The sequence below is a fragment of the Hemitrygon akajei genome, chromosome 5, assembly GCF_048418815.1.
Source record: "Hemitrygon akajei chromosome 5, sHemAka1.3, whole genome shotgun sequence".
Lineage (NCBI taxonomy): Eukaryota > Metazoa > Chordata > Chondrichthyes > Myliobatiformes > Dasyatidae > Hemitrygon > Hemitrygon akajei.
Genome location: NC_133128.1, coordinates 190,347,608 through 190,373,922, shown reverse-complemented (window position 1 = coordinate 190,373,922; position 26,315 = coordinate 190,347,608). Strand labels below are relative to the sequence as shown.

The following is a 26,315-nucleotide window of genomic DNA, read 5'->3' as shown; positions in this document are numbered from 1 at the left end:
AAGTGTCAGCACCATTACCTGGGGTGTTTAGCTACTTGGTGAAGTTTATATAGCCTTCAGCAGCAGCTTAGTTCTCTGAAACCAGTAAAGTGACCTCTGGAGTTACAGTATGCAGCCTATAGTGTTTCAAGGCCTGTTCATTGCAGTTAGCTGTTTCCCAAGCAAATCAGTCACAACTCACGCTTGACAACGTAGAGGATCACTTGCTGCTGCCACAGGAAGATGTCTGCATGTGACAGTCTCTCTTTTTTTATCTGCTGCTCATAGAGTAAGGTCCTTGTGTTCAAATTGTCTCTCTCCCCCTCCTCCCCCCCTCTTCCCCCCTCTTCCCCCCTCTTCCCCCCTCTTCCCCTTCCTCTCTTCCCCCCTCTCTCTTCCCCCCTCTCTCTTCCCCCCTCTCTCTTCCCCCTCTCTTCCCCCCTCTCTTCCCCCCTCTCTTCCCCCTCTCTTCCCCCCCTCTCTTCCCCCCTCTCTTCCCCCCCTCTCTTCCCCCCCTCTCTTCCCCCCCTCTCTTCCCCCCCTCTCTTCCCCCCTCTCTTCCCCCCTCTCTCTTCCCCCCTCTCTCTTCCCCCCTCTCTCTTCCCCCCTCTCTTCCCCCCTCTCTCTTCCCCCTCTCTTCCCCCCTCTCTTCCCCCTCTCTTCCCCCCCTCTCTTCCCCCCTCTCTTCCCCCCCTCTCTTCCCCCCCTCTCTTCCCCCCCTCTCTTCTCCCCCCTCTCTTCTCCCCCCTCTCTTCTCCCCCCTCTCTTCTCCCCCCTCTCTTCTCCCCCCTCTCTTCTCCCCCCTCTCTTCTCCCCCCTCTCTTCTCCCCCCTCTCTTCTCCCCCCTCTCTTCTCCCCCCTCTCTTCTCCCCCCTCTCTTCTCCCCCCTCTCTCTCTCTCTCTCTCTCTCTCTCTCTCTCTCCCCCTCTCCCTCTCCCCCCCTCTCTCCCCAAGGCCGCTGGAGTCCTGGGCAAGGTTTAATAGATGTGTTCTGTGGTTATCTTTGCTACTCTGTGCAGTTTTGATCAGAGCCAACTGGCTGTGCAGCCTGAAGTTAATGAACAACTCTAAACTGAGCTGAACTGAACATGCTCGGACTCATTTGGCGATTTGTTGTTTGCTGTTTTATATTGTGTGTTTAGCGCTTGTTTTCTTTTTGCCATTTGCAAATGTTTTTCTTTGAATTGTTACCATGGTTTTCTTTCTTTGTTTCGTGACTATCTGTGCGAAGATGAATCTCAGGGTTGTATACTGCATACGTACATTGATAATAAATGTACTTTGCGTCTTTCAATACTTGATTTCTGCTTACAGAAACACAGAGTAACTGTATTGTCAACTATTTCCATCTTACTCTGCCTCTCATCGCCACCAATAAAGATGCATGTAGTTAAATAATTTCACCGAGTAACACACTTTCACAATGTTCTCTTTAGAACAAGTCTGCCTCAGACCTTCCCACTGTTTGATGCTGACTGGGGCTTTAGGAAAAATAGTAGCTGAAATTGTCACGCGGGCACAAGTAACCCAGCCTGGCACAAAAGATTAAAATAAGTTCAAAGTACATTTATTACCAAGGTATGTATAAATTATACAACCTTGAGGTTCGTCTGCTCACAGGCAGCCACAAAACACAAAACCCAAAAGAACCCAATTTTTAAAAGAATGTGCAGAAATAAAGCAGGTGGGCATTGAATGAGAAATTATCCACCGATTGGAGTCAGCCTGTCGGCACAACATTGTGGACCGAAGGGCCTGTACTGTGCTGTACTATATGATGTGATCAGCAGTCAGTCATCATAGCCGTGGAACAGCTTCAATAGAATTACTCAGCGAAGCATTCTTGACCCGACTGCGCACAGCCATCTAACATTCCTGTTCTGCTAATAATGAAGCTGCCCTTGCCAGCCCATGATAGAAATTATTTGCATGCAGATATTAGGCAATTACTTCAACAATGAGAGAGAGCTTTGTTCTCTGGCTTTAATCTTAAACAGGGCCATCCTCAGTGAATTCCTCACCATGGACCACAATTGACCAATAGTGACCACGTCAGCATTATGACTGAAAGAGCAACACGGCAGTGGGGATTTTTTCGGGTTCGCTTGCCTATTTACTGTTTGCATTCTCAACATTCAGTTGAGTACGGTGAAATATGTGTATAGCTGTCAATAATACTTGACAACTTAATGCTATTGTAATGCAAGTGACTACAAGGCTGACAAATAACATTTGTTAAGCAGCAACATAAGTTATTTAAAGACTTAAATTACTCCCCTGTTTTTTCCCTTAACCACCCAGGAAAAACTATAGCAGTCATGTTGCAGAACCTCCATAGCATCCAGTTTCATTCATTATGTGCTGTGTCGTATGTCATGACCATGATTGTTCTTGGCAAATTTTTCTACAGAAGTGCTTTGCCATTGCCTCCTTCGAGGCAGTGTGACTTGCCTTCTTCTGGACTTGTGAAGTAGTCATTTGACCATCCACCACCTGCTCCCATGGCTTCACGTGACCCTGATCGGGGGGCTAAGCAGGTGCTCAAGAGTGACCTGCAGGCTAGCAGAGGGAAGAAGCGCCTTGCAGCTCCTTTGGCAGAGACGCATCTCCACCCCACCACCTGGAACTTCAGACACTTACTGTCCATTGTGCTGCTGGCGTTCAGGGCAGGAATGAAGGTCCTCCATCTCTAGTGATGGTCAGGGCTTCCTTCATCATGTCAGTAGCTTCCCATCGGTTTTCACTCCTGCCAGTCATACATGAGTGGAGACTCTGGAAGACCAACACACTCAGATATAGCCACTCTTAATCTGTCCTCTACCCTTTTACCAGTTTGGCATGGGTGTCCCTACCAAGAGCCGAAGCATAAAGCTCTTGCCCCTGCTAACGTAGCTTTCCAGGTCATTGAGGCATTCAGGGCTCCAAACCACAACAAGGTTGTGACCCTGTTGGAGGTTCCAGGTAGCCCTTCTAAATAGTGCAACATCATGGCTTGATAATAGTTAGCTTCCCTTCCAGCAACCTCTACTTCCTACTAAATACCATTGTTGAAGCTCAGTTTTCACCAAAATTCGACTAGAAGTCCCAATGAGATCTCACAAGCTGGGCTGGGCAATGGATGCAGACTTGTTCATATTATCTACACACTCAGATGTAGTAAGAATGTATTTCAGCCAGTGGGTAGAAACTGACTGTTGAAAATCAGAAGTTTACAGCTGAATGTTTGCAAAAGATTATGGATCAGTTGCAAAAAATAATCAGCCGCCACTTTTCTGTATTGTGACTGTGATATCTTTTAACCGAGTGTCCTTGTCCAGCTGTCCTATTTACTCTGAAAACATAAATGAGTGAACTTTTGAAATCAAACACGAGACTGAAGTTCAAAAATGTATTGTCTGGAATGTTGGACTTACTACATTTAGTCTTTACAGCTATGGTTAAATATAGCTTTTTGAAGTTAAGGATTTGTCCAGCACACCATTTCTCAGCTTTATATTACTATGGCCATACAGTTCAAATACTTTTCACAAGTATATCCAATAGGAGTGAACATGTCAGTTCCATAGTTTGGGGGTATTTTAGACCGTAAGAAAGAGGAGAAGAATTAGGGCATTTGGCCCATCAAGTCTGCTCCGCCATTTCATCATAGCATCCATTTTCCCTCCCAGCCCAATCTCCTGGCTTCTCCTGTATCTTTTCATGCCCTGACTAATCAAGAATTCTCAACCTGTGCCTTAAATATACCCAATGCCTTGGCTTCCACAGCAACGAATTCCACAGATTCAGCACTCTCTGGCTAAAGAAATTCCTCCTCATCTGCTCATTTTGAGTAAGTCTTCAATGTAGCTTGCATAAATTTAAATGTTACATTTCATTAAGTCTAATTTTGATTGGTTCCAAATATCAGTAAAATGCCTCTTCATGTACACTTAAAGTCGATATATTTAGGAATAAACCAACCTCATGTGGGAGTGGATGATCCCATCATCTACCTGTTACAGCAAGCTCACTCCCACCTGGATGATGCTGGTGGCATTGTGAGAATCACTTTTTTGATTTCTCTTGTGCCTTCAGTACAATCCAGCCACCACTTCTGAGCAAGAAGTGAAACTGCAAAGGATGGGTGTAGAGAAATCCACTGTCTCCTAGATTACTGACTACCTGACAGACAGATTCCAGTTTGTACGGCGGGGTAGTTCTCTGTCTGAGATGGCGGTGAGTGTCAGTGGAGCACCACCAGGGACTGTCCTGTCTCCGTTCCTGTTCACACTGTACACCTCAGACTTGCAGTACAAATCTGAGTCTTGTCACTTGCCGAAGTTCTCTGATGACTCTGCGGTGGTTGGGTGTATCAGAGATGAGCAGGAGTCGGAGTTCAGAAGACTGGTGGACAAGTTTGTGGAGTGGTGTGGGAGGAATCACCTGCTCCTGAATGTGACCAAAACCAGGGAGATGGTGATTGGTTTTAGGAGGAAGAGGTCTGTGACCGAGTCCCGCATACATTCTGGGAAAAGAAGCTGAGGTGGTGAAGGAGTCCAAATACTTGGGTTTTAAGAGAGTACCCATGAAATTGTTTGTGCAGCATTAGCAGAAAGATGCTGGAAACGAAACATTATTCAGTAATTTCTCATGCAGGGGTATACCTCTTCACTTGTATTGCCAAGGGCCTTAGGCATTCCTGCGAAGATTAAAGTCTTGGAAATTGCGCCTTGTGGAACAATGAAAAGGAATCCTTACATGCAGTACCCCCCCAACCCCACCACCTACTCATTCCGTATTTAATCCTTGGCGCTCCATAGAACAAGCACTTAATTACTTCTCAGACTGCTGAATAAAGCGAAGATTAGGATTAGCTTTATTTGTCACATGTACATCAAAGCGTGCAGTTGATTGCATCAGATCAAATCAGTGCGGAACGTGCTGGGCATCCCGAAAGTGTTGCCACGCTTCCGGTGCCAAAACAGAATGCCCACAACTCTCTAATCCTGACCGTACATCTTTGGAATGTGAGAGAAAGTACAAACTCCTTACAGACCGTGGTGGGAATCAAGCCGCGATCAGTGGTCACTGGTGCCGTAAAGCGATTGCACTAACCATTACACTACTGTGGCACCCCGCCCGGACAGTTGGACTGGTGACAGGTGACAGCACCTCACAGCCACCTGCTTGGGGTGCTGGGTGCTCATCCAGAAATTAAGACTTCTCTGCAATTGGAGCTCAGCAGGTCAGGCAGCACCTATGGAAAAGAGTAACCAGTAGACATTTCAGGCCAAGATCTTTCTACAGGATTGAGAAGGAAGGGGGAAGAGGCCTCCCACCCCCCCCCCACCCCAATTTTTATTCTGGCTGCTACAGAATCCCTTGTGTTTATTCATTTCCAGAGATGCTGCCTGACTTGCAGAGTTCCTCCAGCACTCTGTGTGTTGCTGTGGATTTCCAGCATCTGCAGACCTTCTCGTGTTTGTTGTCGGAAATTGGTTGCCTTCTTAACTCATAATAGCACGACCTTATCCAACCTGATCGTGATGTAAAAGTGCTGGTGGTGCTCTTTTGTTCTTCTTCAGGCTAAGTTCACTCACCAGAACAGATCCTTCCAAGCCTGATAAAACAGTTTGGACCTGAAATATTGCCCACATGTTCCGGTAAACGGCAGCAACTCCAGGACTTCATGCATGTATAATCAGCCATGGAAGAGATGAATTTATCATTAGCTGATACTGTATGATGGAGTATACTCCAACCCAGGATTGCCTAGCACTAGAAACCTATCCAGCTGAAACTGCCAGCGTTTAAGAGAAGAGGTCTATTTTATTTTTGTATTTATCAGTTATTTTTTCCCCAAGTTAGTTTTAATATCTATTTTAATATTTTATTTTTCATAGTTTCAGAAATAAATATAACACTTGACATTTCAGACAGCGGGCAAGACGGGAGGAAAGGTTTGATCAGGTGTCAAAGCTGTCAGAGATTTTTCGAGGGTTGGGCCTCAGTTGCTGCGATGAGCCGTGCTGCTCAACACTTTGACGTATGACTCCAGGATCCATTGAACAGTAAGGCTGGCATTCTACATTTGGATCAGGAGGGTTTGCATGGTATGAGCAGGCCCATGTTTTCAAAATCAAATTTGTTTCCATCAATGAATCCCGTATCACCTGTTAATCATTTCCAACCATTACTGCTTGTATTTCCGGTGTTTTCAGAATGTGGTTTTTATGTAGATGTGTGCATTTTAAACAGTAGAAGCAATTCAACTCACCATCCGTAGTCCCAACCCCGTTTCAGTTAACTGGGCTGGATGTAGCTGGCTGATTAACCACACCCTGAAGGTGCCAGTGAGACACCAGGCAGCCTCAGCAGTAACTGTCCTTGGGTAGGGTTCCATGGAGGCCTATCTCTGGATTTCCCTTTGCATCTTTGAAAGGAGATGTTAGTGGAGCTTTGGCATCCTTAAAATATTGAGGTATTTAAAATATATTTGTTCTGTTTATTGAGATACAATGCGGAATAGGCCGTTCCAGCCCTTCGAGCCACACTGCCCCACAATCGCCCGGATGAATCACAGGACATTTTACCATGATCCATTAACCTAGCAGCTGCTCTGCAGAGCAGCTGGAGGAAACCCCGCAGGGAGAACGTGCAAACTCCTTACGGGCAGCAGCGGGAATTGAAACTCGGGTTGCCTGTGCTGCGAAGTGTTGTGCTAACCACTACTACTGTTCTGCCCTAACAACAACTGGAAAAAGATATATCTGTCGAACAAGGAAATTAAAATGTTAAACCAAAATAATATACAAAATAAATTACCCTCCCAGTTTACAGTTTGGACCAATGGTCTGATTGACATAGAATCAAGGTGACAGATCTCTGTACGATACTGGGGAAGCTGGGCATTCACAGCTGTGCTGCTGCATTCCTCATTAATTCCAGTGACAGAATGGAGTAACATGTGCCAGCACCTGCCTGTCACTAGAGTCAAAGAAACAGCCCCTTTGGCCCATCTAGTCTGTACCGAGCCATTTAAACTGCCCACTCCCATTAAACTGCACCGGGACCATAGCTCTACCATCCGTGTACCTATCCAAACTTCTCTTTGAAATTGAGCTTACTTGCACCATTTGTGCTGGCAGCTCATTCTACACTCTCATCACCCTCTGAGTGAAGAAGCTTCCCCTCTTGTTCCCCTTAAACTTTTCACCTTCCACCCTTAACCCATGACCTCCAGTTGTAGTCCCACCCAACCTGTCGAAAAAGCCTGCTTGCATTTACCCGATCTATATCCCTCATAATTTTGTATACCTCTATCAAATCTCCTCTCAATCTTCTACATTCCAAGGAATAAAGTCCTAACCTATTCAATCTTTCCATATTATGAAGGTTCTCCAGACCCAGCAACATCCTTGTAAACTTTCTCTGTACTCATTCAAACTTATTTACATCTTTCCTATAGGCAACTGTACCCAATACACCAAATTAGGCCTCACCAATGTCTTATACAACTTCAACATAACATCCCATCTCCTGTACTCAAAATGTTGGTTGACTAGTGACATCCCATGTTTTGAATGGATCCAGGTAATTTAGGAAATAACTTGTGTTACAGCATCTGAACACTGGTAGCTCTCCTCAAATAGAAATAGGTCTTACAACCCACTGAGTCCACATCGACTAATCTTTGTGCATATACACCAACCCTATAGTACTGTTCAAAAGTCTTAGGTGTGTGTATATATATATATATATATCTATCTATCTCAAGGGTGCCTAAGACTTTTGCACTGTACTGTATTTGTCAATGTGGAGTGGAGAGTGAGTTTGTAAGTCTGGTGGGAGCAAAGGATGTTGGGAATGTTGAGAGTGGAGTGCCACTGGAGGGGTGTGGGACAGGTGGCAGAGAAGGTGTGCCAGGGCAGGGGGTGATGCAGGTACAGCCACACCCAGCCCTGAGACACCAGTCAAGGTAACTTGATTCCAAACAATTGGTTTGTTGATCATTACAGAAAGTCTCTCTGGTGCTTCCTGCTCCCTCCCCTCTCCCTTCCCCCTTTTCTCAACCATGATTCCCCTCTCCCTGCCCCCTTCCTACTCTCAGTACTACAGTACTGTGCTAAACTCTCAGGCTCCCTATCTACATATACCTGCCTAAGACTTTTGCACAGTACTGTACATAAATCTTATTTCTCTTCTTTCTCCTGTTATCTTTCACCCCAGATTTGACCATTCATCCGTGCATTAGACACTCCTTGGAACTGACAGCAATAACCAACATGATAAGACCATAAGATATAGGAGCAGAAATAGGCCATTTAGCCCATCAAGTCCATGATTTAGCCCAATAATGCCCTTTTCTTTCAAAAATGATTCAGCTGCTATTGAAGCCAGCCATCTGCAGTTCGTGTTGTGTTTTTGGGCCGATTGGGCGATCTAGCACTTTGCTGTCTCTGAGGGGGTTCAGTCAGGTTTTCAATGATGTGCAACCTGGAGGCAGGACACGGGTACCTGATCGATTCCATATCTTGCCGATTAAAGCATCAAGGAAAATTGAAATCGACAAGGTAAGCGAGCAGTTGTTCAGTGCCATCTGCCTACAAGTGACCAATGTCTGTCTTGCTCTCTGCTCCCTGAGGAAGGTGCCTGTGTTTGATTGGTCTGCCTCTCGCTCATTGCTGCCACAGGATGATGTCAGAGTCTTTGGTCCATGGGCAAGTTAATTGAAGTGGTTTAGAGACTGGACTCTGTAGTTCACGTTATGATGTGTTTCTGCTTTCCAGTTACTCCTTTTCTCATTGCTATTTTGTGCAATTTTGAACTGGACATACTGGCTGGGCGGCCTGCAGTCATTGAAATGTACTTAGCTGAAGCTGAACATTCCTGAACTGTTTCGTTGACTTCGTTGTTTCTTGTTTTATATTCTGTTTTTTTGTTCTTTTATTTACTCTTTGTGCTTGTTGGGGGTTTAATGTTTTGCTGTAAACGGTCTCTTTGGTTTTGTTTGTTTCATGGCTGCCTGTAGGAAGAGTAATCTCAGAGTTATATACTGCATATGTACTTTGAACTTTGAACCTTAAAGATTGGGTAGCAATTCATCGGTAATAACTAACAGTGCAAGTGTATTGATCACCAGTTGTTCCCACCTCTTGTAAATAAGTGTTTTTGGAAGTAAGAACTCTCAGGTATTTAATATTAATGAAGAGATCTGGCATTCTCCCTTCCCCACAGCAACTCCAATATGTTGAGCGACTTGCTCACTGCCTGTAGTGCTGCTGGCGTTTAGGGTAGCAATGAAGGTTCTCCATCTCTGGCAGTGTTCAGGACTAACTTCCTCATGTGAATAGCTCGTTTTTCACCACTGTCAGTCATGCAAGCCCTGGGTGGAGATTCAGGAATACTGTTGCACTCAGATGTAGACAGATTCTTCATTGCTGTTCCCAAAACAGTTTTGTTTTATCAGTCAGGGTTGTTAGCCCTGAGCTGAACCCCTGAACCTGGAGGATCAGTGGACCCCTCTTCATCTGTCCTCTACCCTTTGACCAAGAGCCAAAGCATAAGGCTCAGACTCCGGGTCATTGAGGCGTGCAAGCCTCCAAACCACAACAAGGTAGTGGTCCCCTTAGAGGATGTTGAGCCACACATAGTGTTAATTTGCTGCATGGCACATTACTCACAGAAAATCACATCTTGCCTTTTCTTTTTCCACTGCAGAGAATGGCTAAGAAAGAGATGGTAAGACCACTACTGGGGAAGGACAATGACATTCATCATTACAACTTGCAGACAGTTACGGTTGGAATTTTGGGGACTGGCGATTTTGCTCGTTCATTGGCATCTCGTCTCATCTGTTCTGGTTATGGTGTGATCGTTGGAAGCCGATATCCTAAACGCAGTGGAGGTTTGTTTCCCAGTACCGTTGAAGTTACTAGTCAACGTCAAGCCATAGACAGGGTGAACATCATCTTTGTGGCGGTGCACCATGAACATTACAGTACACTCAGCGAACTAAGAGATTGTCTGACGGGCAAGATTGTGGTCGATGTCAGCAACAACGTAGAAGTAAATGCAAGTGAAGAATCAAATGCAGAACGACTCGCTTCTTTGTTCCCAGAATCTATGGTTGTAAAAGGGTTTAATGTCATCTCAGCCTGGGCCTTACAATCTGGTGCTAGAGATGGAAGTAAACAGGTATGTATGAGTAACATAAACTGATGCAATATAATTGTCTAACTTTTATTAATGTCACGCAAGTTTTGATTGATAAGGGATCACAAAGCCCTCCCCACCATTCAGCATATCGACACGGTGCGCTGTCTCAGGAAAGAAGCATCCATCATCAGGAACCCCCGCCAACCAGGCCCTGTTCTCGCTGCTACCATCAGGAAGAAGGTACAGGAGACTCAGGCCTCACACCACCAGGTACAAGAACAGTTATTATCCCTCAACTATCAGGCTCTTGAACCTGAGGGGATTAACTTCACTCAATTTCACTTGCCTCATCACTGAAATGTTCCCACAATCTATGGATTCACTTTCAAGGATTTGTCATCTCATGTTCTCGATAATTTTTGCTTTTCTTTTCTCTTTTGTACTTGCACAGTTTGATGTATCTTGCACACTCAGTGTCGACCTAGTTGGTCATTCATTGATGCTATTATGGTTCTTGGATTTACTGAGTATGCCCGCAAGAAAACAAGTCTCAGAGTTGCATGTGGTGACGTATCTGTACTTTGATAGTAACTTTACTCTGACCTTTGAACTACTGCTGGACTCTGTATATAAAGTACCTTTTAACAATTTGAACCTTTCAGTAACTTAGAATATTTATGCCTTTTGGTACTACAATAATGTAAAAAGAAAATTCTTTAGTGGTAAATTTCAAACAGTATATTGCAGTCAGCTGTTTTTCAATGAGCTGAATTATGAATTTTTTTAAAAGTTCAAAGTATATCTATTATCAAAGTACATATGTCACCATAGAGATGAGATTCATTTTCTTGTGGGCATCCTCAATAAATATATAATAGAATAATAACCATTGTGGAATCAATGAAAGACCGCACCTACTTGGGCATTCAACCAGTGAGTCTAAGACAACAAACTGTTCGAATACAAAAAGAAAGAAATAATAATGATAAAAAGTAAAGAAACGATAAATATCAAGAGCATGAGGTGAAGAGTCCTTGAAAGTGAGTCCATTTGTTGTGGGAATATTTCAGTGATGGGGTGATTGAAGTTGAGTGAGTTATCCACTTTGGTTCAAGAGCCTGATAGTTGAGTATTAACTGTTCCAGAATCTGCTGGTGTGAGTCTCGAGGCTCCTGTACCACCTTCCTGATGGCAGCAGCATGTCCGATGTGGTGGGGGGCCCCTAATGATGGATGCTACTTTCCTGTGACAACACCCTATGTAGATGTGCTCATTGGTAGGGCGGGCTTTATCCATAATGGACTAGGCCCTAACCACTATTACTTTGTGGGATTTTCTGTTCAAGGGCATTAGTGTTTTCATACCAGGCCATAATGCAGCCAGTCAATATACTCTCCACTGTGCACCTATAGGAGTTTGTCAAAGTGTTAGATATTATGCCGAATCTTCACAATCTTCTAAGGAAGTAGAGGCATTGCCGTGCTTTCTTCATAATTGTACTTGTGTGCTGGGCCCAGCCTGGGTCTTCTGAACACTGAGGAACTTAAAGTTGCTGACCCTGTTCACTTCATCCTCCAGTGAGGACTGGCTCATGGACCTCTGGTTTCCTTCTCCTGGAAGAAATGTATGGATCATGAATACAATCTCATCTCTCAGAAGCAATATACAGTACTATGTTTCAATTAGATTGTTTATCTCAAAACTAATGTTGGGGTTTCCACAATGTACTGAAAATAACTTGTAACACCTCAGAGTCCATTAAATTGCCTGGTGTAGTACTGTTGGGTCCTGGACATTTTGTGCATACAGCACAGGTGTCCCCCGTTTTTCGAACATTCGCTTTACAACAACTCGCTGTTCCGAGAGACCTACATTAGTACCTGTTTTCGCTAACCAAAGAGAATTTTCGCTTTTATGAAAAAAAATGCCCGCTTTATACATGTGTTCACCCCGAGAAAGACTACAATGACCGTGAAGTCTTCTGCGGGCAGTTGTTTGCGTATGCGTGTACGTGCGTACGCATGTGCATACGTATGTACGTGCGTATGCGTGTACGTGCTGATTTTTTTTTCTCCAAATCGATTTTGGCTCGCTGTCTTCCCGATATTGATAAGTGAAGCGACACTATACCTATAATATTTCTACTTTATATAGGGTGTATATTTATCATATCATTCCTGCTTTTAATATATGTTAGTGTTATTTTAGGTTTTATGTGTTATTTGGTATGATTTGGTAGGTTATTTTTTTGGGTCTCAAAAACTCTCAAAAATTTTTCCCATATAAATTAATGGTAATTGTTTCTTTGCTTTACGACATTTTGATTTACAAATGGTTTCATAGGAATGGTCTATCTTTGGATTGTGGGGGAAACCTGTATTGTGCAAAACCTGTATTGCACATATATATAGCTTGGAGGCATAAGACTTGCACAGTAATATATTTATCAATGCGGAGCGGTGAGTGAGTTTGTAAATCTGGTGGGAACAAAGATTATTGGGAATTGTGAGGGTGGAGTGTCACAGGAGGGGCATGGGACGGGTGGCAGAGAAGGAATTGTGCAACAGGTGAGGGGGTGGTGCAGACATACCCAGTCCTGAGACACCAGTCACGGTAATTTGATTCCAAACAATTGGTTTATTAATCATTACAGAATGTCTTTCTGCTGCTCCTTTCTCCCTTCCCCTTTTCCCAACCATGATTCCCCTCTCCTGTCCCCTTTCCGCTCTCAGTCCACAATAGAGACCCATATCAGAATCAAGTTTATCATCACTCACATATGTCATGAAATTTGTTTAATTTTTTGCAGCAGCAGTACAGTGAAATACATGAAATTACTACAGTACTGTCTCAGGCACCTGAGCTATCTGTCTATATATATATGTGTGTGTGTGCGCATAAGAATTTTGCTCAGTACTATAGTAATTTTATGTATTGCACTGTACTGCTGCCACACAAAAAAATCATGACTTAAGTGAGTGATTACAATCATTTATTGACTGATATAACTTTGTATTTTTTATTGACTTCATGACCATAACTAATTCCCGATTATTTAAAAAATATGTATTTTAATAGAATAACTGCATGTCCATTATTTAGCCATAGAATTCCTGGAACCATGTTTCCATGGCATTAATTTACATAAGACCATAACACATAGGGGCAAAATTAGGCCATTTGGCCCAACGAGCCTGCTTTGCCATTCAATCATGGCTGATCCTTTTTTCCCTCAGCCCCACAACCCGGACTTCTCCCCATAACCTTTGTCATGGCCAATCAAGAACCTATCAATCTCGCCTTAAATACACCCAACAACCTGGCCTCCACAGCTGCCTTGGTAACAAATTCCACAAATTCACCACCCACTGGCTAAAGAAATTTCTCCACGTTTCTGCGGCATCTCCTTCCAATTTACTTTGGCCAACTCCTCTCTCATACCACTGTAATTTCCTTTACTCTACTGAAATACTGCTACATCAGACTTTCTCCCAGTGAAATTTCAAGTTGAACTCAATCATATTGTGGTCACTGCCTCCTAAGGGTCCTTTTACCTTAAGCTTCCTAATCACCTCCAGTTCATTACATAAAACCCAGTTCAGTACAGCTGATCCCCGGTAGGCTCCACAACAAGCTGCTCTAAAAAGTCATCTCATGGGCATTCAAGAAATTCATTCTCTTGAGATCGATTACCCACCTTATTTTCCCAATCGAATTGCATGAAGTCTCCCATGACTGTCATAACATTATCTTGTTAACACGTTTTTCTATTTTCCATTGTAATCAGTAGTCCACATCCCAGCTACTGTTTGGAGGCCTGTATATAACTGACGTTAGGGTCCTTTTACTTTTGCAGTTTCTTAACTCAACCCACAAGGATACAATATGTCACATCTTTCTAATGATTTGATGCCATTCTTTACCAGCAGAGCCACACCACCCCCTCTGCCTACCTTCAAAACCCTCTGATACAACGTGTAACCTTGGACATTCAGCTCCCAACTACAACCATCATTTAGCCATCATTCAATGATGGTTACAACATCATACCTGACAATCTGTAAAAATGCAACAAGATCATCCACCTTATTTCTTATACTCTGTGCAAGAGATGTAACACGTTGAGTACTGTATTTGCCACTCTTTTTGAATCTGCATCCCTAATGCACTGATACTGCTGCAATTATGTCCTATCATCTGCCTGCCTTTTCTGAAAGTCTGACTACACGCTACCTTTGCATTTTTACCATCTGCCCTATCCTGAGTCCCTTCATTCCGGTTCCCCTCCTGCTGTCAAATTAGTTTAAACCCTTCCCAAGAGCTTTAACAAATATGAGAATATTGGTCCCCCTTGGGTTCAGGTACAACCCCTCACTTTTGAACAGGTCATCCCTCCCCCAGTAGAGATCCCAGTGATCCAAGGATCTAAAGCCCTGCCCCCTGCACCAGCTTCTCAGCCACGCATTTATCTACCAAATCATCCTGTTTCTACCCTCACTGGCACATAGAACAGGCAGCAATCCTGAAATTACTACCCTGGAGGTCCTGCCCTTCCGCTTTCTGCCTAGCTCTCTAAATTCTCTCTTCAGGACCTCCTTTCTTTTCCTTCTATGTCATTGCTACCGTATATACCAAAACATCTGGCTGCTCTCCCTCCCTCCCTCCCTCTCCAAAATGCTGTGGATGCGATCTGAGATGTTCCTGACCCTGGCACCTGGGAGGCAGCATACCATCCGGGTGTCCTGTTCATGTCCACAGAATCTCCTGTCTGTTCATCTGTCACTACCAGTCCACTCCTTCCCTTTTCCACCACGGACCCATGCTCCAACATCTGACATGAAGAACACACATGGCCATTTCAACTGACAAGGTATTTACAAGAATATCTTTGTCTCCAACAGGTGCTGATCTGCAGTGACAGCCAAGAAGCTCGGTGTGTAGTGAGTGAAATCACACGAAATATGGGATTCATTCCTGTGGATATGGGATCATTATCATCTGCAAGAGAAATTGAGAACCTCCCATTACATCTTTTTCCTTCATGGAAAATACCTGCTCTCCTGACTGTAGTCTTATTTGTATTTTTCTATGCTTACAATTTTATTAGAAGTGTCATTCACCCCAAAGTAATGAAAGGGCAGAATAAATTTTATAAGATCCCAATTGATGTTGTTAATGCCACTCTACCATGTGTTTCATTTGAGATGCTGTCCCTTGTTTACCTGCCTGGTGTTCTTGCAGCCGCCTTTCAACTACGTAATGGTACAAAGTACAAACGCTTTCCACACTGGTTAGATCAGTGGCTTCAGCAAAGGAAGCAACTTGGCCTGCTGAGCTTTTTGTGTGCTGCCTTGCATGCTGTGTACAGCCTGTGTCTCCCTATGCGTAGATCGGCCCGCTACCAGCTGCTGAGCGAAGCTTCAGCTTCGGTAAGAGAACTGTCGTTTTTCAAAACATCATCACTCTCAGATATAATACTGGTCACACTCAGATACAATGTTACAACTGACGTGTTATTAGCTAATATCAAAAGATGCAGTAAGCACACCACCAAGTGGCAGCTTTGTTGGAGAACAATTTTGGAGCATTTTAGAAAAGCCAAACAAGGTGTTTGCTCTTATAAACAAATTTAGTTTTTGAACAGAATCTCAAATTAAAATCTTTTCCTGGAGTGGGGATGTAGGATGGGTGGGGGTTGGGATAGAAAGAAATTTTTTTGATTTATCAAATTACCTAGAAATTCCAATTAAGTAATATCATTAAGATGGCAAATTACCACTTTAAGTGCAATTCAAATTATAACAAAAATTGAACTGACTAAATTAGTAGGAACAGAGTACAATTAGTAAAAATTATTAACCTGACTTTCTAATTAACTGTAGATTGTAATATTTAATACGGTGACAATGTGTTCTGCAGCTTTCCTGAGCTGTGTCAGACGACATTAAACGACTAGCAGCCATTGAACTAAGGAAGAATTGGCTATAATCACTGGTATCTAAATGTCTAGCATTCCAAAAGTAAATTTTGGTGTTCACAGACAAAAAATATAGCAACTAATAACAAGAGTCATAACAAATTTTTAATCTACTTGATCTCCCATAGATTATTCCATGTAATCTATAGATCCATGTAAACCTACAGTCCCGATAGCCTTTACTATTTCTGCAGCATTTTATTCATTTTTTTAGCCACGGCTTGAAAAATCATCTAACCCCTATCATTATTTTCCTATGGTTTTGAACAACATACTATATTTCACATTTAATTCAAAACTTACTGTGGGCTTTATAGGAAGGAATGAAAAATTGTATTCTATAGGATTTACCAGAAATTAAATTTAGGTTTTAATAATTCATTTATGAAATCTTCTCATAGAACATTCACATGTTCTCATAGAATGTTCTCATAGAACATTCTAATATCTCTACTACAATGTAATAAATATTGAGAACATTATTTTGATTTGTCACTGAAAAACATTCTTTTGTATAGCATTCTATCTAGACTCTGAGGTTGCAATAATCAGGCATCAAAAATGTGGTTTACAGTACCCATCTAACTGTTAAAATAATACTGCCAGAGAAACTGTGAAGATTATAGTGACTTAGAGACCAGACTAAAACAGAGATTCAATCATGTCATAGTTTGCATCTCAGCTAGTCCAAATAAATCAGTTAAAGATTTCCAGAACAATTTAAATATTAATTTTTAAGGGACGTTAATCTTAGGGCCCCACTATTATAGCTCTGGGCATCAGAGTTAAGGGTTCAATTCCATCATCCTCTGTGTATCCTCCTTGTGGAATGTGTGTGTTTTCTCTGTATAACTCAGTTTCCTCCCACAGCCTAAAGATGTACCGGTTAGTAGATAAATTGGTCATTTGTAAATTGTCCTGTGATTAGGCTAGGATTAAATCAGGGGTTGATGGATGGCACAGCTTGAAGGGCCAGAAGGGCATATTCCACACTGTATCTCTAAATAAATAAATGTGTTGAAATCTCATTAAATCATTTGAATGTGAAGCCTCTGTAATAGAACTCTGGCATTATTTAATAAGGTGTTAATACAGACTTCTGTGCATTATTATATAGCTGACCCGCACCACAACATATTGAAATAAAGCAACTGGTATTTTAATGCTGACAATCATTTATCAGATTCATCAGATTGCTTTTAAAAAAAAAGGTTCTGACATTGTGGGTGTGAATCTTTCATCAAAACTCCAAAAAAAAGATATTGATGCAGGTGTTATATTTTATAACTTCAAAACATTTAACTAATTCAAAGAAAGGCAAGAGTATCCAGGAATGCAGGTTTAACTTTGTGTTGACTTTAAATGAGGCAAGCACGTACCAAATGGTAATGTGATGACGTGTGCAATTCACGTATTTTTACATATAACCTGTAATGAATTATTTAAACAAACAAGAATGCTTAATCAAATAAATATATATACACACACTGAAGTATTAAATACACAACAGCAAGGTTTAAAAACATGCATACGAGAATGATTAAGAGTTGAAGTAGTGTATTGTTAAAACACAGCAAACCAATTAAGGAATGTTAATGATTCTTTGTGTATAGTTGATTTGGTTCCAGATTTGTACACAAGTTAATTTCCAATGTTTTAACAGGCCAAAGGTGATAAGAATGTTTGGGAAGAAGACCAAGTGTGGCGGATGGAAATTTACCTCTCCTTTGGAATTTTGGCTATTGGTGTGCTTTCATTGCTTGCTGTGACATCATTGCCTTCAGTGGCAAATTCTCTGAACTGGCGGGAGTTCAATTTCATTCAAGTAAGACAATTTGACATTTGTTTTTGTAACATGAAGTTAGCATGTTTCTATGATACTTGATTATTTCTAGTGTGGATCTTTGGTGAGTACTGTAATGGATGTCAATATTAATTTAGATTTATGTTAAGTAACTGGAGTATGGGTATTTTGTAAGTACTGACATTAAAACAAGTCTTTATTTGGGATGAGACCCTTCAGGACTGGAAAGTAAGGGGGGGGAGAAGGCAGATTAAGAAGGAGGGGAGAAAGGAAGGTGTGCAAGCTGGGAGGTGATAGGTGCGAAGGGATCTGATAGGAGAGGAAAGTGGATTATGGGAGAAAAGAAAAGGGGAGGGTAACAGGGAGGTGGAGGCAGATGAGATGATGAGTGATAAGGGGAGCCAGAATGGAAGAAGGGAGAAGAGGGGAGGAGGAGAAATTACTGGAAATTAGAGAAATTGATGTTCATGCCATCAGGTTGGAGACTAACCCAATGGAATATGAGGTGTTGCTCTCCAGGCCGAGGGTAGCTTCATGGTAGTGGTAAAGGAGGCCTTGAACCAACCTGACAGAATGTATATGGGGAGCAGAATTAAAATGGTTGGCCACCAGCAAATCCTGCTTGTAGTAAACAGAACCAAGTTACTATACAAAGCAGTCCCCCAATCTACGTCACATCTCAGCAATGTAGAGGAATCCGCAACTGGATTCAGTAGATGACTCTGATAGATTTGCAGGTGAAATGGTGCCTCACCTGGAGGGAGTTTGGGGCCCTGAATGATGGTGAGGAAGGAGGTGAATAGGCAGGTGTAGCACTTGTGCCACTTGCAGGAGTAAGTGGCAGGAAGGGAGATCAGTGGGAAGGGATGAATAGACGACTGAATCACAGAGAGAGGAATCCCTGCAGAAAGTGGAGAGTGGGGGAAAGGTAAAGGTGCGTATCCCAGTGAAGATGGGGGAAGTTGCAGAGAATGTTGTACTGGATGTGGAGGCTCATAGGGTGGTAGTCAGGAACAAGAGGAACTTTATCCCTGTTATGGTGGCAGTAAGATGGGCTGAGGAGAGATGTCCAGGAAATGGAAGAGATGCACTTGAGGCAGCATCAGTGGTAGAGGAAGGGAAACCTCATTCTTTGAGGATGGAGGATATTTTGTACGTCCTGAATGGTAAATCTCATTGTGAGAGCTCGTGGCAGAGACAGAGGAACTGAGAAGAGGGAATGGGTGGGAAGAGGTATAGTCCAGATGGTCACGAGAGTTAGTAGGTTTATAAAAGATATCAGTAGACAGTCTGTCTCCAGAGAGATTGAGAAAGGGGAGGGAGGTGTTAGAGATGGACCGAGATGAACCAAGGGTACAAGTTGATGAAATTTGGTCCAAAAAATCAACTGTTTAATCCTCTCTGTTGATGCTGCTTAACCTGCTGTGTTCCTCCAGCATTTTGTGTGCATTACTTTGGACTTCTGGCATCTGCAGAATCTCTTCTGTTTCTGACTATCCCCAATCAACCACTATCTTTCCAAAGGCTGTATATATTATCCCTCAGAATAACAAATTTTCATCAAATTGGTTAAGCAGTCTGTCACACTGAAGCATTCTCCGACATGAAATCATGAAGTATAATTTTTTTTATATTAAGATTCCAAAGAGATTTTAACTACATTAGGGAGAAAAAAGAGCCGAAGATCAAAATGGACATCTTTGGAGCCGCAGGAGATGGGCGAAGTCCTGATTTTTCTCCTCCATTTTTATTATGGAGAGAGACGAGAAGATTTTGGACCTTGAGATGGTTAATGGGGAGATCTTGGGAATAGTCTGCATTACAGCAGATAAGGTATTGTATATTTTAAAATATGAAGGTTGATCCCAAGATCTGATCAGGTATATCCAAGAACACAGTGGGAAGCTGGAGCAGAAATGATGGGAGCTCTGGCTGAGATTCTATTAGCAACAGGTGAACTGCCAGAAGACTGGAGAGTGACTGATATTGTGCAGTTGTTTAAGGGTAAATACAAACCTGATAAACTACAGTAAGCCTAGCAATGGTGGAAGGTACGTCACTGGGAATTCACCTTAGCAAATCAACAACGGGTTTCTATTTTCTTAGTATTTTAGATAGGGCTACATCAGGGATGCGCAAAAAGAGTTAGCTTTCGATAAGGATGGCAATCGAGATTTTAAAGGCAGAGTTTTGTGGCAGTTTGAGTTGAGTGACCAGTTAGCAAGAGGGATTAATTAAGAAGGACCGATAAAATAGCACAGGTTCAAATGGAGTGCGTCAGTGTTTAGAGTGGCTTTGGCTTATCGGGCTTAGGTGACGGAAAGTATTTGGTAGGTTTCTCACATTGTGTTCTTATTTGTAAGCTCTCTGTTAGGGTACAGTAGTGTCATGAGAATGGCCCCAGGGCAGTGTCCTATACTGTGTGTGGGATGTGGGAAGTCTGCGAGTGCAGTGAGCTGTAGCTCCATGATCTTTGACTCAGATGAGAGAAGGAGAAGGTGATAGACAGGAGCTACAGAGAGGTGGTCACCCCTAGATTGCAGGAGACAGGTAACTGGGTGATTGTCAGGAGGAGAGGAAATACACAGCCAGTGCAGAGTATACCAGTTGCCATTCCCCTCAACAATAAGTATACAACTTTAGATATCATTGAGGGGGACAAGCTACGGGGGGGGGGGGGGGGGGGGGGGGGGGGGGGGGAGGCACAGTGACTGACTGCTCTTCTGAGCCACAGCACCAGATACAGTACAGAGGCACGAAGAGGTGAAGAGGACTGCAGTGTTGATAGAAGATTCCATAGTCAGGGGAACAGAGATGAGATTTTGTGGGTGCAATAGAGACACCTCAATGGTATGTTGCCTCACTATACCAGGGTCAGAGATGCCTCTGATAATGAAGTAGGTTTTCAAAGCTTGCGGAGAGATTTAGGCCAGTTAGAAGAGTGGGCTGAACGATGGCAGATGGAGTTTAATGCTGATAAGTGTGAGGTGCTACATTTTGGTAGGAATAATCCAAATAGGACATATATGGTAAATGGTAGGGCATTGAAGAATGCAGTAGAACCGAGTGATCTAGGAATAATGGTGCATAGTTCCCTGAAGGTGGAATCTCCTGTGGATAGGGTGGTGAAGAAAGCTTTTGGTATGTTGGCCTTTATAAATCAGAGCATTGAGTACAGAAGTTGGGATGTAATGTTAAAATTGTACAAGGCATTGGTAAGGCCAAATTTGAAGTATTCTGTACAGTTCTGGTCACCGAATTGTAGGAAAGATATCAACAAAATAGAGAGAGTATAGAGGAGATTTACTAGCGTGTTAGCTGGGTTTCAGCACCTAAGTTACAGGGAAAGGTTGAACAAGTTAGGTCTTTATTCTTTGGAGCGTAGAAGATTGAGGGGGGACTTGATAGAGGTATTTTAAATAATGAGGGGGATAGATCGAGTTGACGTGGATAGGTTTTTTCCATTGAGAGTAGGGGAGATTCAAACAAGAGGACATGAGTTGAGAGGGGGCAAAAGTTTAAGGGTAACACGAGGAGGAATTTCTTTACTCAGAGTGGTAGCTATGTGGAATGAGCTTCCAGTAGAAGTGGTAGAGGCAAGTTCGGTATTGTCATTTAAAGTGAAGTTGGATAGGTATATGGACAGGAAAGGAATGGAGGGTTATGGGCTGAGTGCGGGCCAGTGGGACTAGGTGAGTGTAAGCGTTCAGCACGGACTAGAAGGGCCGAGATGGCCTGTTTCCGTGCTGTAATTGTTATATGGTTATATATATGGATCAGGTCCACGGCAATCTGAAGGGCAAGGGTGAGGAGCTGGAAGTCTTGGTACATATCGGCACCAATGACATAGGTAGACAAGGTGACAAGTACCTGATGAGATTTTAAGGAGTAGGTAGCAAGCTAAGAAATGGGACCTTCCAGGATATTAATCTCTGGATAGCTGCCTGCGCTGTGTGCCAGTGATGGTAAGAAAATTATGACTTGAGAGGTGAATGCACTGCAGAGGAGGGGGAAGCTAGATAAATGCAAGTTCATACTGGTTTGCCAAAGATAAGTAATCAATAGACACCACACTTGTCAATATTTAGCATCTCAAAGGGAAGACTGACAGGATTCCTGTACAGTAGACTGTGATCACAAGGTGATCTATCTGACATCAGAAGTCCATTAGTACTAAAACATAGACACGAAAGGTACCGCAGCTGCTGGAAGTCTAGAATAATACACAATGTTCTGGAAGAACTCAGCAGATCAGGCAGCATCTACGGCTGGCAATAACAGTCAATGTTTCGGGCTGACATCCTTCATAAGGATTAGAAAGGAAAGAGGAAGAATTCAGAATAAAGTGGGGGAGGGAGAAAATAGGAGGGGGGAGCGGCTTAAGAGCTAGAAAGCTGATTGAAAGAGATAAAGGGCGGAGAAGGGCAATCTGATAGAGTAGCATGAAAGAAAGGAAAGAGGGAGAAGTACTAGATGGAGGTGATAGGGCTGGTAAGAAGAGGTGAGAGAGAGGGAAACAAGAATGGGGAATGGTGAAGGAAAGGGGACACACTTACTGAAAGCTTGAGAAATCAAAGGTGATCCTGTTAAGTTGGAGCCTACCCAGACAGAAAGTAGGGAGTCCCATACATAGATGCTGCCTGACCAGCTGAGCTCCTCCACCACTGTGTGTATCGGTCCATCAGTACCACTGGCCAGGAAAACGATAAGGATACTAAAATTATATATTGGTATATTTTAAAATACAATTTAACAATGGTTTGGATCAGCAATTTGTTTCATTATTGCAATTTTTAAGAATGGCAATTCACAATGTAAATTTAGAACTTTCATTCATCACTATGAAGATACAAACTATTGAAATATAAACATGTTCACCCCTGTTCTTATTATTACTACAAAAGTAAATTGAAAATTATGAATTAGAATGGTAGGAAAACAACTTTCATTTTTTTATTTCTGATAGTTTTGTGTAAAATCTCATTAATGATGCACATTATTCATGTGGATTCTGTAAGAAATATTTAATCTGTACACAATTATAAAATGTTTTCTTTTTTCAGTCCAGACTTGGATTTGTTGCTCTGGTGATCAGCACGCTACACGTTCTAACTTATGGATGGGGTAAAGCCTTTGACTCCAGCCAGTACAAGTTCTACCTACCACCTACATTTGCAATTACTCTCATTGTGCCTTGTATCGTCCTTCTAGCCAAAGTGTACCTTCTCCTTCCTTGTGTGAATCATAGGCTGATCCAGATCAGGCGAGGCTGGGAAACCAATCACCATGTGAGGTTCCGTGAGCTTAGTGAAGCAAGCCGTTTATCAGATTTCACTGTGGAGAACACCAGCATGGTTTGATTTCTACCTTCAAAAGTACCTCATTATGTTCTATAGTTTTTTTTAATATATACAGTATGTAAAAAAAAAGTCGAGTTACTGTTCAAGATTAGTTATTCCTTTACCTACAACTGATTTTTGCAGATGCTTTGTACAGATGCCAAGACTGTGCAGTTAAGATAAGAACATTTTAATAGGGCAAATTTAGAATATAATAGTTATGGACTTTAAACAAACACTAGAGCTTCTATGTTTAGGGTGACATGTTATGGTCATAGAACACTTAAGCATAACATTGATTGCATTGGTGTATCCTTAACTAATTATGGAGCAAGGTTACTTAGGAAAAAGAGCTGGAGTGTCTATTGACTTAAGCAAAAATAATCCTGAATATTAATAAATTAGTAAGGTTATCCTACAGGTAGAGAAGAAATAATTCCACACCCCAGCCACTCACTCCCTCTGCATCCTTACCAATTATGTTCCCACAAGTTCACTCTGACTTGAAGTGGCAATTAATTGCTGTAGCCATTTACTATGATCTGACTGGACCATAAAATATTACCAAACATTGGCTTTTACTATACAAGAGCATTTGAACATGCATTGTATAACCTTGCAACAAACTAATTCATAATTTTCTGGAGTTAAAACGGACCATAACTTCTCAGCATACTTGCAATTCAGAGAATATTTTAATTAAAAATGCCAGAAGTGCTAGATGCATTCTAGTTAACATGAGGTGCAAGTTTAGAACTTGATTTTTCCTAACCTGCTATTCCCTAGAATGTTATTCCTGTAGAGCAAAATAAAATCAAGTATTGTTCCAGTTATCAATAGGATTGATTGCAAATAAACATGACAGAAAATACATGGATTATGTTTCAAAATCTATACTTCATGCTAAAATAAACATCCAGACCTACAACTTAAGCTTTTGTAGACTGTGCAGTGTATTGTTTCTTTTAAACCACAACTTTAAGCATTAAAATGTGTGGTATTTGTGTCCATTTTGTCTCTTCGACAAGTATTTAATTTCCAGGTTTTTGTTTAACTAATTTGGTGGAAAACTGTCCTGGATTTTAGTTATTGAGATCATAAACCTCCGAGCCATGCTGTCTAGCAATCCCCCAATTTAACCCTAGTCTAAGCACAGGACAATTTACAATTAGCCTACCAACTGGACTGTGAGAGGAAGCCCACACAATCACAGGAAGACTATACAAACTGCTTATAGGTAGTGGCTGGAATTGAACCCAGTTCGCTTGTACTGTAAGCGTTGAGTTAACCACAATGCTACCATGCCATCCACAATTATCACAATATTCAGCATAAATAGTCACAGAATGAAATGGGGAGAGCAAGACCATGTAACTAGTCATTTACCTCTCTATATTGTGACTATTACTGCTCAACTTCAGTGTACAATTGATAGAGGGGTCAACTTCTCCACCTACTGGGGTTTAAAAATACTAATTAGAGGGCAAGGGGTGATGGTTAACCTAGGGATAACTGCATCCCTCATTACTTAGTGATAGGGTCTAACTTAAGGTTTTTTTTTTCCAATATTCCCTTGTCATAGTTCTCATTTTATGATGAGACATCCATTCAACACATGATAATTTGGCAGGTTTTTTTTCCCCACACAAATTCTAGCCTAGAGGTTCTTGCTCACTGTAGAATTATCCCAAGTCAAAATGTCCTTGTTGAAGGCAGGAAGTTTTCTGAAGCCTCAAATATTTAAATGAGCTGAAACACACAAGATTGCAATAACTACTGCAACGCATTTTTAGATGTAATATTTAGTATCAGTTGATTTTGTTGCTGGGTGGGATTCCTGTTTACATTTTTAAACTGTTTAAGAATTTGTACTGCAAATTAAGACAGTGGATTTTTAAAATCTGTTTTTCAAGTCCAATAATGTCTGTCCAATTAAAATAATTCTGTTCTATTTGTTTTCTATTTCAAGTATCTAAACTGAATGTCAAATGATTTGTCAAGCTCAAATTAAAATCCAACCTCACTTGCTCACTCATCCACTAAGTCATTTGTGTTTTTAAACAATTTGCTACCATTATTTGTATTAAATAATAGGCTTCAAATGGTACAATGTCATACACAAAACATTTTGAAGTTAAACAGCAAAAAGAATGTTCAGACAAAAATCAAGCATTCACTTACAGTGGGGGAGGGTGGGGAGGGGGAAGTTCCCAACTTTTTTTAAAAACTCCATGCACCAATACCACTAATTAAGTTTACGCACCCCAGGTTGGGAACCCGATTTATTCCAATACTATTTTATTCTCCCCAGATTATCAAACTCACCCCAGATTTTAACATTCACTTATAGATTAGCTTTGTCACCTGTAAAGCTCAACAAACAGACCGTGAAATGCATTGCACATCCTGGGTTCAGCTTGCAAGCATCACCATGCTTTTTTGCAAACACAGTAAGACCACAACTTGCTAACCTGTGTATCCTTGGAATGCGGGAGAAGTCTGAGCAGCTGGACAAAACCAAAGGGTCAGGCAAGAACAAAAACTCCTTGAACAACAGCAGGAATTGAACCTTGATTGCTAACACCGTAAAGCGTTGGGCTACTGCACAGCCCACTTGGTTAGATCAGTTAACAGTGGCCAATTAACCTATCAACACACACATCTTTGGAACGTAGAAGAAACCAGAGCACAAAGACAAGCCACGTGGCCACAAGGAAAACCTGTAAATTCCGTACAGCATTGGAGGTCAGCATCAAACTATGGGGTTACTGGAACTATCGGACAGGAACTCGACAATATATCCTTTGTTGTGTGCCGTGTTGTATGATGTAGGCAATCACAATCTTTTCATGACTATGACTGTTCTTGGCAAATTTTTATACAGAACTGGTTTGCTATTGTCATCGTCTTTACAACATGGTGAAAAAATGCCATAGAAAATGTCAATTTCTCTGCATTAAAATAGCCAATTCATTGCATGTTATCAGTAACTTCTGTAAATCTCAACCTAATGATTTTACATGAGAACAACAACAACCACAAATGTGCTTATTTAAAACAATGTTAACGATTTAGTATC

The 26,315-nt window shown here is 41.9% G+C and overlaps 1 protein-coding gene across 5 annotated transcripts in view; it reads left to right on the top strand.

Moving 5' to 3' along the window:
• steap3 (STEAP family member 3, metalloreductase) overlaps positions 1-25,271 on the top strand; it is a 48,529-nt gene extending 23,258 nt beyond the window's left edge. For 2 of the 5 annotated variants that reach the window (XM_073047568.1, XM_073047567.1), the window contains exons 2-5: positions 9,679-10,155; positions 15,018-15,545; positions 17,757-17,918; positions 22,961-25,271. In XM_073047568.1, the coding sequence (XP_072903669.1) occupies positions 9,682-10,155; positions 15,018-15,545; positions 17,757-17,918; positions 22,961-23,257 (1,461 nt within the window). In that variant the 5' untranslated portion in view covers positions 9,679-9,681 and the 3' untranslated portion in view covers positions 23,258-25,271. Of the gene's footprint in view, positions 1-187; positions 269-9,678; positions 10,156-15,017; positions 15,546-17,756; positions 17,919-19,535; positions 20,559-22,960 lie in introns of those variants that run through there. The other 3 variants (XM_073047569.1, XM_073047570.1, XM_073047571.1) reach the window with 3 other exon arrangements.
• Positions 25,272-26,315: the final 1,044 nt, after the last annotated feature.